This window comes from Bos grunniens, chromosome 19 (assembly GCF_055505025.1).
Source record: "Bos grunniens cultivar Pamir isolate PY7600 chromosome 19, Bosgru_T2T1.0, whole genome shotgun sequence".
NCBI lineage: Eukaryota > Metazoa > Chordata > Mammalia > Artiodactyla > Bovidae > Bos > Bos grunniens.
In genome coordinates, this window is record NC_141183.1 from 8,815,031 (window position 1) to 8,827,180 (window position 12,150).

At 58.2% G+C, this 12,150-nt stretch overlaps 1 protein-coding gene across 8 annotated transcripts in view; it reads left to right on the forward strand.

Moving 5' to 3' along the window:
• Positions 1-12,150, forward strand: part of SEPTIN9 (septin 9) — a 179,209-nt gene that overhangs the window by 68,247 nt on the left and 98,812 nt on the right. The window contains exon 1 of one of the 8 annotated variants that reach the window (XM_086355266.1): positions 3,124-3,388. The exons of 5 other annotated variants lie outside the window; for them this stretch is intronic. In XM_086355266.1, coding sequence (XP_086211392.1) covers positions 3,334-3,388 — 55 coding nt within the window. In that variant the 5' untranslated portion in view covers positions 3,124-3,333. Of the gene's footprint in view, positions 1-3,123; positions 3,389-5,633; positions 5,917-12,150 lie in introns of those variants that run through there. 2 more of the 8 variants (XM_086355271.1, XM_086355272.1) reach the window with 2 other exon arrangements.

The window sequence follows — 12,150 nt, forward strand, 5'->3', positions numbered from 1 at the left end:
TGTGTGTGCATGCCAAGTTGCTTCAGGCATATCTGACTCTTTGTGACCCATGGATTGTATGTAGCCCATCAGGCTCCTCTGTCCATGGGATCTCCCAGGCAAGAATACTGGAGTGGGTTGCCATGCCTTCCTCCAGGGGATCTTCCCCACCCAGGGATCAAACCCGCGCCTCTTCTGTCTCCTGTATTGGCACGAGGGTTCTTTACCATGAAGCTGAAGACCTTCAGCTTCATTACATCTGCAGAGATCCTTACACCAAGCCAGTTCTCATTCCGAGGTTTGGAATGGACTTATCTTTTGAGGGCTCACCATTCACTCCATTATATGTCTCATGGTGGACCTGCGAGGTAGGTGGCCCCTCTGATGTTCCCCAAATTATACCTTCCCCTTAGATCAGGCCTACAAACGGTCTCGCCCTCGCCCATGGCCTTGGGAGAGCGTTACCATCACAGAATTTGGAGGCTTCGTGGTTCTTTTTGTCTCACCAAATTTAAGCTCATTTTCTTCTCTATGCTGCTGTTGCTGTTTTATCTGCCCAGAGCCCCAGCCAGGACTGTCTGTCCAGACCCCAGCCCTGACTGCTCATGCCCTGGGAAAGGGGGTTGGGGGGGAGCCCTCCCCCATCCAATTGGGATCAGGCCTTGTTAAAGTCCCGGGGCCCCAATCTGGACACAGTCATCAGAAGTGATCAAAGGATCGGGGATGATTAAAGGGCTGGGATGGATGATTTAAGCCGAGAAAGAGAAGGCCAAGGAGCAACTGGATTGTCTTTGAGTTCGGAGAAGGTAATTATTACTTGAAGGGTGGTGCCCAGCTGTTTCCCATCTCCTCTGAGGACAGGAAAAAAAGAGGAAATAAATGATGTACAGTTAGAGCGGTTGGTTAGATACAAGGGTGAACTTCCTGGCTGGGAGTGTGGCCAAAGTGCCGCATTGGGTTTCCTGAGGGAACGTGGGGGTATCTCCTTACCTGGAGGTGTCTAGGCCTGGCATCGGCGGCCTCGGTGGTTAAGTGGAGGAAGGCCAGAGGCAGAGGGATGCACTCATTGGACTCTGAAGCACAGTCGTGCCAACATTCTGGCCTCGGAGGTCTGCTCCCTCCTGCCATTGTCCTTTGGGTTCCCATAGGCTAGCATTTTGGTGAGGTGTGGACCCTGGCAGGCCTCCCTGAGGAGATAAGCATAAGTATGTTTAGCTCCACTGTGAATGGAAATGAATAATACACTATAAGCTGACCCTGTGCGAATCTGGTAGAACTCCAAGCCAGCTCCCTGGGAGAACAATCACATGGGTGTGTCTACACTCACCAGTGCTTTTTATAAAAACACTGAAGAATAATGCTATGGCCCAGGCTGGACGCTGCCCTATCTCTGGGACCCAGCATCTTCCCAGGGGGTTATGGCATAAAGCTGTTTCTTAGACGGAGTGGACCACCACACTCCCAAATACGGGGCGGTCAGGTGGCCAGAGCACTGGACAACCAGGCAGGCCCAGGTGCTGGTTTCAGACAAGTAGTGCCGTGGGCTGGTGTGGAAGCCGTCAGGGTGCTTTTAATGACAGTGGCGACTCCATTCTGAAACCCCCGCTCCCAGGCAGAGGGTGTGCGCGCATCTGAAATGTCTGTGGTTTTGCAGTTCCCTGTCCACAAACTCACTTGGTTGAAAATAGTTCAAAATATCCAAGGCATGAGGGAGGGAGAGACTGCTTTTCTTAAAAAGGAAGGACTCGATTTTGTCAACTTAAAAAAAGCTCCTCAAACCTAGCTCATTCTCTGTGAGAGGGCCCGAATAACTAGGATGGCACTCAGGGCTCAGCTGCACTAGTGCATTTGGGATCTTTTAGAACTAGGGGGGTGGGGGGCTGGGAGGGGGTAGCACTGACCAGCCTGAGACCCAGGACAAGCCCTCCGGCACTCACAGGCCACACTGAGGGCACCATATTGCCCCAGTTGCCCATCAGCTTAGGGAGCATCTTTCCCTGCTATAAATTATCACACTGGCCCCTGACTCGGGGCAGAGGCCCTGGGTTTAAGGAAATGGAGTGGGGCGGGAGAAAAGGCAGGAGTGCCTAACTGGCTGGGGGGATTGGAAGAGACCCCTTCCCCCACTGTTGGTGCCAGACCTCGGGGCCCTCCCCGGTTGCTTCTCAAGTTCCAGCCCATCCTTTTGTCCCCAGTCCCGGGGACCTGCCTGCCTTGTAGGTAATAGGGTTTAATCAGAGTTTGTCGAATGGTTGGAGAAGGGTAGAAATTAACTTACCCTGGAGGGCAAGGCCAGATGGGGCGGAGCCTCACCCACAGGCTTCTGGCTCCCTGTCCCCTCCCCCAACTCCTGCCTTCAGATACTTTGAACTAATCTGCTTCTTACTAGGGGAGAACCCGGGGTCTACGCGTAGCCTTTGGAAAGCCCCTTGTGCAGCGTGGGGGTGGCACGTGTCCCTGGCCGCTCTGATCAGGGTGTTCCGTCCTCGCTGGGCCAGCGCCTTTTTTGACACCAACCTCCGAGGGTACAGCAGGCACCTCGGGGATGGAGGGTTGGGGGAGGGTAGGGAGCAGCTGGAGGGGTGCCCCGAGCGGGTGGGATTCGGCGCCCCCCCCCCCCCCCCACCTCGGCTGTAGGCCTACAGGCCGAGATCCTGCCGGCCGCCGGCCCGAGCGTTTAACCCTTGCGGGCGCTGAGCGCGCGAAGGCGGCGGCGAACTTTGTTTGGCTGCGTAAATAAAACCTCCCGCAGAAGGATCCCTGCACCCCAGGGAAGGGGAGGAATCTCTTCCCCCCCCAAACCCCGGCCCCGCCCCCGCGCCGCCGCCCGGCCTCCACATCCGCCCACATCTGGCCACAGCGGGGCCTCCGAGGGGGTGGAGAGGGCGCCGGGGCCGCGTCCGTCGCCGTCCCCTGGGCGCGGGCCAGGCGGCAAGAAGAGGGGGGCGCTCGGGTCGGGCGCCCAGGACTCGGCCGATCCCCGCGGCCGCTGCTCGGGCCCCAGCTCCCCCGCCACCTCAACCCCGCCGCCCCATCCCCCGCCCAGGCCCGGCCTTGACAGGCGGGCGGAGCAGCCAGTGCGAGACGGGGAGGCCGGGCCCCGGGTGCGGGGAACCTGATCCGCCCGGGAGGCGGGGGCGGGGCGGGGCGGGGGCGCGGGGAGCCGGGAGCGACGGCGCTCGCCTGCCTCCCCCATTCATTCAGCGGAGCCCGGGGGCCGAGGGGCTTCGGCGGCCAACTCTGCACGGCGGGAGCGCGGGCGGCCCGCCCCCCCAGCCAACGCGCAGGGCCGGGGCCGGCCCGGGGCGCCTCCTCGCTGCCGCCCTCAGCGCGCCGCGCCGCGCCACAGCCACCATGTCCGACCCCGCGGTCAATGCGCAGCTGGACGGGATCATTTCGGACTTCGAAGGTGGGTGCTGGCCGCCCACCGCACGCCAGGGGGCCTCTCGGGGAGGACCCCCGCGCGAGACGGGGGCACGGACGGGGAGGCGGGACCCCGATGGGGCGCCCTCCCGCCGCGGCTCCCCCCCGCCCCGCGCCCGCGTCGCCTCCAAGGTGGACCCCGTTAGGGGGACGCGGGGACCGCGCGCCCTTGCTGGCCCCCGCGCTCGCCCTGCGCGCTGCCGCCGGGTTTCCTTCCTTTTATTGTTGTTTGTGTTTGTCGAGCGACGAGTCTCCTCGAGGGCTCGTCCTCGAAGGACCCGGGCGCGCAGTTTCCCTCCCGGCTTGTCCTTCAATCCTCTCCGTTGCGCTCTTCCCGTCGGCCTCGGGGGCCTGGTCCTTGGGGCGGGTTGGGGGAGTTAGTTACCCGTCCCCAGCGTCCGGCCCGCAGGACAGCCGCCTCCCACCCCCTCGCCTACATCAGTTTCGGGGCCGGGGCTGAGCAGAGAATCCGGGCTGGGGAGGCACCCGAGGGGACACGGTCCAGGCCGCCAGGAGTCTAGAAGGCGGGGGCGGAGGCGCGTCCCATTGCCCCCATCCGGGCCTGGGGACGTCGTCAGCTGCCTCCCAGATTCCGGCCGTAGCGGGGAGGGGGCCCTGCTTGCCGGTAGGGAGCGCGTGTTGGTCCCCTCCTCCCTCCGGGGTTTAGAAAAGTGTGAGGGGACGTGGGGAGCTTCTCCCGCCGGATGCGGTAGGACGTCCAGCTCCTGGGCTCGTGTATGTGCGTAGCTTTCGTGCGCCCTCCTGCCTGCCGGTGGCTCTGCGTCCTGCCTCCCGGGGAGTGAATAAAGCGGTCGGAAGGGAAGCTCACACAATAGTCTCCAGCACTTCGGGGCCAGATTTCGGAGGGGCGGGTCTGTCTCTGCTGAGATCTGGAGCCCCCGCCCCTCAGAGGGGCTCCCAGGCAGCCTTTGGGCAGACCCTTCTGGTGGGCCCCGACCTGGGAAGGCTGGGTTGAAAGGAGTGAACAAAAGTCCAGGTGCCAGGCTGGTCCTTAGGGCAGAGTCAAGGCTGGGGTCTGGGGCCCCAGAGCCCAGCTGGGCACTTGGCCCACTTGGGGTCAGCTCCTTTTGCAGGGGCACTTCTGGGGACCAGAGCCTGGCTGGACCCCAGGCAGAGCCCCAACAGCTGTAATTCTGGGCTGGGCCTGGACTGGCTTAGCAGGGGGTGGAGAGACAGGAGGGGGTGGGGTCCAGCTCTGGCTTGCCTTGTCCAAGGGACGTGCCTGCTGGGGGCTGGCTGTCTGGTTGGAGCACTTTTCTGACTGTGACATTGAACGCTAAGAGGAGTTCTGGTCTACAGAGCTGTGATGGCTTGTCCCGATCTTTTGGGGGTGTGTGCTCATACTCGAGGTCTCTCTGAGTCTGTTTTGCCTTCAGCTTGCCCCCAGCCACTGCTGGAGGAGGAAAACACTTCTAGGGCCTTTTATGCCCAAGAGTCTGAGTGGGAGAACTGGTCGACCTGGAGATGGCTGCCTGCTTCAGGTCCTGCGCTCTGTGTACTTTTCTCCTGAGGCCTGTGTGAGTTAGGTTGGCTTGCGGTCCCGGACATGAAAGCAGGAGGTCAGGAGCCCTGAGGCAGCCGGAGGAGGAGGAGGTTTAGGGGTCGTGCGCTTTGTCACAGTACATGCCCCGGAGGTTGTTGGTGCCTCTGACTCGGGGCCCGCGTGCAACTCCATCCTCTCCCGAAGTGCCCCATCTGGAGATGCCAGCAGCCTCGGCAGCTGCTTCTCAGGCAGCTTCTCAACCCTCTCATCTGGTGGAGACAATGGCCTCATTGAGACCATCCTGGTGTGGCGGTTGGCAGCCCCGTGCTTGTGCTTTCAGGGGGGGATTTCTCAATGAGGGAGCGGAGCCTGGACCCTCTGGTTCCTGGTGTGCGGCAGCCTCCCCACTGTGTACCCCGCAGACTCATGCACTGAAGGCAGGCGAGTTAGAGCCTCTCGCGTGCACGTTGGTTGTTTGTGTGTGTGTACGTGTGTGCGCTCTGTACACATGGCCAGCTTGGAGACCAGAAAGGCAGCCTCCCCAGGAGCCCCCGAAACTTGGAGTGGAGTTGGGTGTTGAGAGTGACAGCCTTGGACAGACAGACGTGGGAAGGAGAGATCAGGGCAGGAGGAGGGTGTCTGACCCGGAGCAACTGTGGGTGATACTGGCTGGCAGAGCCAGGACAGAGAAAGGTCGTGGTGGTGGAGGAGGCGGAAATCTGGTTGCAGGCAGGAGGAGGAGCCCGCTCGAGCCAGGGACAGTGAGCTGAGTAGGGGAGGCCGGAATGAGCTGGCCTATTAGGGCTGGGGCATGAGAGGGGCCAGCTCGTGACAGTCAGACGAGCAAGGTCACGGAGGACCAGGTGTGCCTGCCCGCCGGGAGCCCAAACCATCCTGGGGAAGCTGCTGGAGTGGCCGAGACTGGAGCCGGAGGAGCTCTGGTCTGTTTCCATGGGGCTGGTGGGGGGCCTCTGCCTGGGCTGCCTGCTTGATATCTCAGTTTCTGCAAGGTAGGGTCAAAGAGGTGGGAGGAAATCCTGGCTCCTCGACAGCTGCATATGTTGGTGGCTAAAGATGGAGGCCCCAGGGGCCACCACCAAAGGCTGGAGAGTTCTGAGCCATGGCAGTTGCTGGGGGTGACTTTCAACCAGAGCAGACTGGAGTCCTACGATTGGGTCCCATTGGCTCTGTTGGGGTGTTCCCTGGAGGTTTGGGGCAATGGCAGTATCCAGGCCAAAGTAGCAGGCCCTGCAGGGCAGTCAGAAAGCTGTCCCAGTGGAGGTGTGTGTGTGTTGGGGGGGTTGTGGAGTGGATACCCCTAGTTAAATTCTGCTGACACCCCATATCCTGGGCACATGCCTCTCCCTTCCCTGGGGAACACTCTTCTCTTTTCACCCTGCTGTTTCTGCTCATCCCCTTACCTACCCTGGAGGACTGAGGGTGAGGTTGTTAAGCTCCACAGCCATCACCGAGGTGGCGTGGAGATGCAGCCTGTCTCCTATTTTGGAAGTGTCTGTGGATTCAGGTCTCCCCTGGGGACTGCCGGGCTGGGGGGCAGTGTCCTCCGTAGGTGTGAACCTCCCACATGATGGCCCCTGCCCTCCCTCTGAGGAGGATCCCAGGGTTCCGTGGAGACCCCCATGAAGGGGCAGGAGGAACATCTTGTGTTTTGCTGGATTGGATTGATTTTTTTAAAGTTTCATTTCCCCTGTTGGGAGCTGGGCTGCAGGTGATCTCAGCACCGTCACTCCCTGTGTGATGGGGTGGCTGGAAGGGCGACCCCGTCTGCTATCTGGCTCCCAGCTGGCGGAGTTCAGGGCAGTCGGACGGCGTGTTCTCTAACGAAGGCAGGCCAAATCTGTTATCGCAAACGCTATTACAACTCGGGTCTTTGTGTAACAAAAGCCCTTCCAAGTGCCAGCTGTTGGCCTACTTTCCCAGCAGGGTTGGCTGTAACCGGATTTGCATGGGCTGAAAAAATCCTGAAAGTCCTCGATGTTGGTTGAGACGCAATCTGGCCCAGGACCCAGGAGTTCCGGTCCCAGAGCCGTCTCTCCCACCTGGAGGAGGTGTCTGCCCTTCTGAACCTCTGACGTCTGTCCTCTGACGTCTCATTATGGGATCCTGCCAGCTGGGTCCTGGAGCCCAAGCAGGCCCTGGCCCCAGAGCATGGAGCGGGCAGCGGGCAGGGAGAGGGTCTCCTGGGGAGACGAGACCCTGTAGTTGTCTGGGAGCTTGTCTGGGAGCCCAGACGCCTCCTGGACGAGGGCTCCCTCGACGGCTGCGTCCAGGTACCCCTCTCCTCCCAGGAGAACAAGGTCTAGCTTGCTGATGGGTGTGAATCTGCCCCTAATTAACACCACTGGGCTTCTTGAGCGATGAGTCCTGCTTTTCAGCGAGACTTGAGGCCTCTTGAGAATACAGCGTCCCCACAGTCCTCCCCTGGTGGCAAGAGACAGGCACCGTGGTGGTGTGAGATCACTCGCTGGATGGAAGGAACCAGCCTTCCTGGGACTCCACTGGTACCTGCTCGTGGCTACGAGGGGGTGGCTCTCATGGGTCTGACCACCACCAGCTGTGTTGGCCTGGTGCTGTTGGGTCCAGGATCCGGGGCTAGACTCACCCTCTGTCTTGATTGCGAGGAAGTGCCAGGTGGCACAAGGGTCCCCATCATCAGTGGGGCTGAGGTTTAGACGTGGGCCAGAGAGGTGGGTTGGGCAGGGACATCCCGTGCGGTGGGGTGTCTATCTGGAAAGGCTTCCTGGAGGACACAGATCCTTCCAGGAAGTCTTTTTTTTTGGTGGGGGTGGGGGTGGGGTGCTGTACCGCATAGCCTGTGGGCTGTTAGTTTCCAAGCAGGGATTGAACCTGGGCCTTTGGCAGTGGACACATGGAATCCTACCCACTGTAGGAAGGTTTGAAAGGGACGAGTGGGTAGAGTTTATATCCCGAAGGAGAGGGAGGGCCTTTGGAGGGAAGTGATGGCTGGGTGGTGAAGGAGTCTTGGCCCGTGAGCCTCGGTTTCCCCTTCTGTTGAGTGGGGTTATAAACAGCCTCTGTCCAAGGATCATCTTGGGGAGATAGCCAACAGCCTGAGCCTGTTTCCTGTTCCTGGGAGTATGGTAGGTGCTGCTGCTGTTGGGGCTTGAGGTGGGGGTCAGATATTTGCCGAATCAGGTGGGTGTGGATACCTAAATGCAGGAATCTGGGTGATGGAAGGGAAGGGGTGCAAGGGTCTGTTGGGTCCCCGAGTGGTTGGGGGGAGTGGTGGTGAGTGAGGCTGTATACCATGGTCAGCACAGAAGATTCAGAGCAGATACTTGTGTTACTGGCCAGCCCAGGAGCCATTGCCCGGGCCTGGGAGGTGTCACGCTGTCTCACAGGCAGAACTTAGAGACTCGGGTCAGGTGGGCTGCCTGCAGGGTTCCTTCACTGGGGATGTCATCCCCGTCTCCCCTCACCCCGGAGCATCCCAGATGGGTGGACTATGGGCCCACCCGGCAGATGACAACACAGGCATATGCTGTATGACCTGGCTTTGAAGACAGTGGGGTCGGGCTGCTTGCCCATGCCTCTGCTGGCTGCCAGCCTTCCTGAAAGAGAGTCGGAACTGGCAGCTGGTGTCAGGGATAGGGGTTGCTGACCGCAACATCCTCCTTGACCAGTGGCCCTATGCTACTCCTGATTGTGTTGCAAATCTGGAACTTGGTGCATCGTCCCTTCTGGGGCCAGTGTGGAGAAGCCAGGGCTTGGAGGCCAGAGCTGGGTGCCTCGAGCTCACCCCCAGGGGCTGGTTAGCCCTGCACCCTTGTGCCAATGTGGGAAGCAGATGGGCATGGGCTGGGGCCTCCGAGTCTGGAGAAAGGAACCCCCTGGAGCTCAAGCCCCCAGGCTCAGTGGCAGCCATGGACATCCCTGGGCCCGAAACATGGTGGGTGGACACACAGTGGGCGTACTTGCTCAGGCCATGTTTGTGAGCGAGACTGTCCAGCCGGTGGAAGCAGGTGGCCTTGCGGCCTGTTCATGACGTGACGTTGCCAAGGGCAGATGGCACACTCACCCTGCAGGGCTGGAGACTTCTCAGCCTGGTGACCGTGGCCTTGGCGCGGCCTTGGCAGGCCCCTAAGGGAGTGCCTGGTGCTCCCTCATCCTGGTGCTGGCTGAGCAGAATGGGGCCTCACCTTCTTTTTCTCCTTGAATGTCCGGCAGTCAGGGTAATGTCACGTTCAGAGATGGAGCCCCCTACCACGGTTCAGTTCAGGCATCACCATTATCCTCCCCCCGCCACCGCCTGTTTACCAGCTGAATGCCCCTCACTCATTGTGCTGGGGGTGGGCTGGCTGCTAATAGAAGGCTCCTTGGGGTACAGACAGGACCACAGGCCAACAACAAGGACCTGAGGGCCAGGCTCAAGGGATCCGTGGTGGCCCCCAAACCCAGGAGTCCCACCTTCCTGCCAGGCCAGACCAAGTGCTTCTGATGGGCTTGGAGTCCCCAAGGGCAGGTGGCAGCGGGTCATGGTGTAGACCTTCAAAGGTCTGGTGGTGTGTTTAGAATGGTGGGCTAGGGTAGAGGGTAAGGGGTGCTGGGCAAGCTAGGGGGCTCTCGGGAGAGATTTATCAGAAGTCAAGACCCTCCGGAGGATGTCATTTCCTGGGTTCATCCCAGAAACCCAGCCGGGAAGCAAGTTCCTTTGCTTTCTCTTGGCGGCACCACCGAGGAAACGTGGTCAAACAGCAGCTGTCTTTCCAACCTCCTCTTGGTTTTTCCCAAATTTGGAGGCTGAGTTGCTTATGAGATGAAACGGGCTGGAAGTCTGTGGAACCCGGTCCCAGAAGACTGAGGATTTGTAATTTTTCTGGCCAAACAGACCCAGCGGTTGGCCCCTAGACACCCCCCGGTGCTGGGGGCATTTCTGGGCTCCGGCTGTTTAATTTGGTCTGGACAGAGCCCGGAGGCTCCGTTCAGCCTAGACCAGGAGATGGTCTGGACACTTCAAGTTTGTTGTCAGTTTTTAAAGTGCTGCCAATGCCCTGAAATTTAGGCAGAGGGACAAGAGAATGGCCTCCATGCGATTGGAGAATATACACAGCGAGCACCTCCCCCCCGTAGCACAGAGTGGGGTTGCAGGGGAGGTGAGGAGCCCGGGAATGACACTCCAACCTGCCTCTCTCTTTTTTAAAAAAGGTATTTTTAATTGGAGGACAATTGCTCTACAGTGTTGTCTTGGCTTCTGCCATACATCAGCGTGAATCAGCCACAGGCAGGCGCATGTCCCCTCCCTCTTGAACCTCCCCTCCGCCTCCCAGCCCATCCCACCCCTCGAGGTTGTCACAGCACCAGGTTGAGCTCCCTGTGTTGTACAGCAAGTTCCCATTAGCTACCCGTGGTAATGTACATGTTTCAATGCTATTCTCTCAATCCGTCCCACCCTCTCCTTCCCTCTCTATGGCCACAAGTCTGCTCTCTCTGTTTGCATCTCTATTATTGCCATACTAATAGGCTCATCAGTACTATTTTTCTAGATCCCATCATCTATGTGTAATAGACAATATTTGTTTTTCTCTTCCTGACTTATTTCACTCTGTATAACAGGCTCTAGTTTCATCTACCTCACTAGAACTGACTCAAATTCATCCCTTTTATGGCTGTGTAATATTCCACGGTATATCTCAAATATATAGACAACTTCTTTATCCATTCACCTGTCGATCGACATCTAGCTTGCTTCTGGGTCCTGGCTGTTGTAAACAGTGCTCCAGTGAACACTGGGATACATGTGTCTTTTTGTGTTGTGGTTTTCTAAGGGTATATGCCTAGTAGTGGGACTGCAGAGTCAAACGGTAGTTCATTCGAAAAGACCCTGATACTGGGAAGGATTGAGGGCATGAGGAGAGGGGGACGACAGAGGATGAGATGGCTGGATGGCGTCACTGACTCGATGGACATGGGTTTGGGTGGACTCCGGGAGTTGGTGATGGACAGGGAGGCCTGGCGTGCTGCGGTTCATGGGGTCGCAGAGAGTCGGACACGACTGAGCGACTGAACTGAATGATGGTAGTTCTAGTCCTGGTTTTTAAAGAAACCTCTTTACTATTTTCCATAGTGGCCGTATCAATTTACATTCCCATCTATAGTGCAACAGGGTTCCCTTTTCTCCACATCCTCTCCAGTATTTATCGTTTGTAGGTTTTTTTGTTGTTGTTGATAATGTCCATTCTGACTAGTATAAGGTGATACTTCATTGTGTTAATAATTTTGATGTGCATTTCTCTAACAATAATGACATTGAGCATTTTTTCACATGTTTATTAGACATCTGTATGTCTTCTTTGGAGAAATGTCTGTTCAGATCTTCTGCCCATTTTATTGATTGGGTTGTTTATTTTTCTGATATTGAGCTGCTGAGTTGCTTTGGAAATTAATCCTTTGTCAGTTGTTTCATTTGCAGTTATTTCTCCCATTCTGGGCAACCTGCCTCTTTATTTTTTGTGTCGTGTGGTTTTTCTCGGTAGACCCTCTCTCTCAGATTTCTGAGTCTGACAGTCCCTCCTGGAATGCTGAGCCCCACAGTCTCCAGCCTTTTCTGCTCCCAGTCTCCGGGCCATCTGGGGAACCCATCTCTATCCCGAGATGCAAAATTAAGAAAATCGAGGGACCTGGCCTTGAACACATTAGTGTGCCCTCCGCATGCATGGCTTAGAGCTTGCCGTGTCTCTGTCCCCAAGACTGGGAGCCCTGCCTTCAAACACCTCCAGGGGGGTCCAGGTGGGATGGGGGAGGGGAGGCAGAAGAGGTGACCAGCTCCTTACCCCCAGCCCCCCCACATGTCCGCTGGTTACTGCAGCCTCTGAGGGACTATCTGGCTAGGGGTTTGATGGAGGTCCCTCTGGGTACAAATAGGGGGAGCAGGGGCACCCCTTCGGGGGGGCCTTACGTGGCTCTTTCTGGGGATGGGGCAGGGATAGGGAGTTGAGTTTGTCTTGCCGCCTGGGTCTTAGCAAGTCTGATCTGGGAGTTCCTGGGTCTGGTTTTTCCCTCACTTGTACAAGGAGGGGTTGGAACTGTGAGCTCTTTGCAGCCGGTGTCTGGTCTTTTATGACCAGTCACAGGCACTTCCTCTGAGTTTCTAGTACAGCTTTCTAGTTGTCAAACTCACAGCCCTCCCCTGCCTTTTGAGGAGTGCAGGCTGATGGCTCCTCTGGCCGTGGGCTTTGACTGTCCCCTGGGGCAAGGCCTGGGGG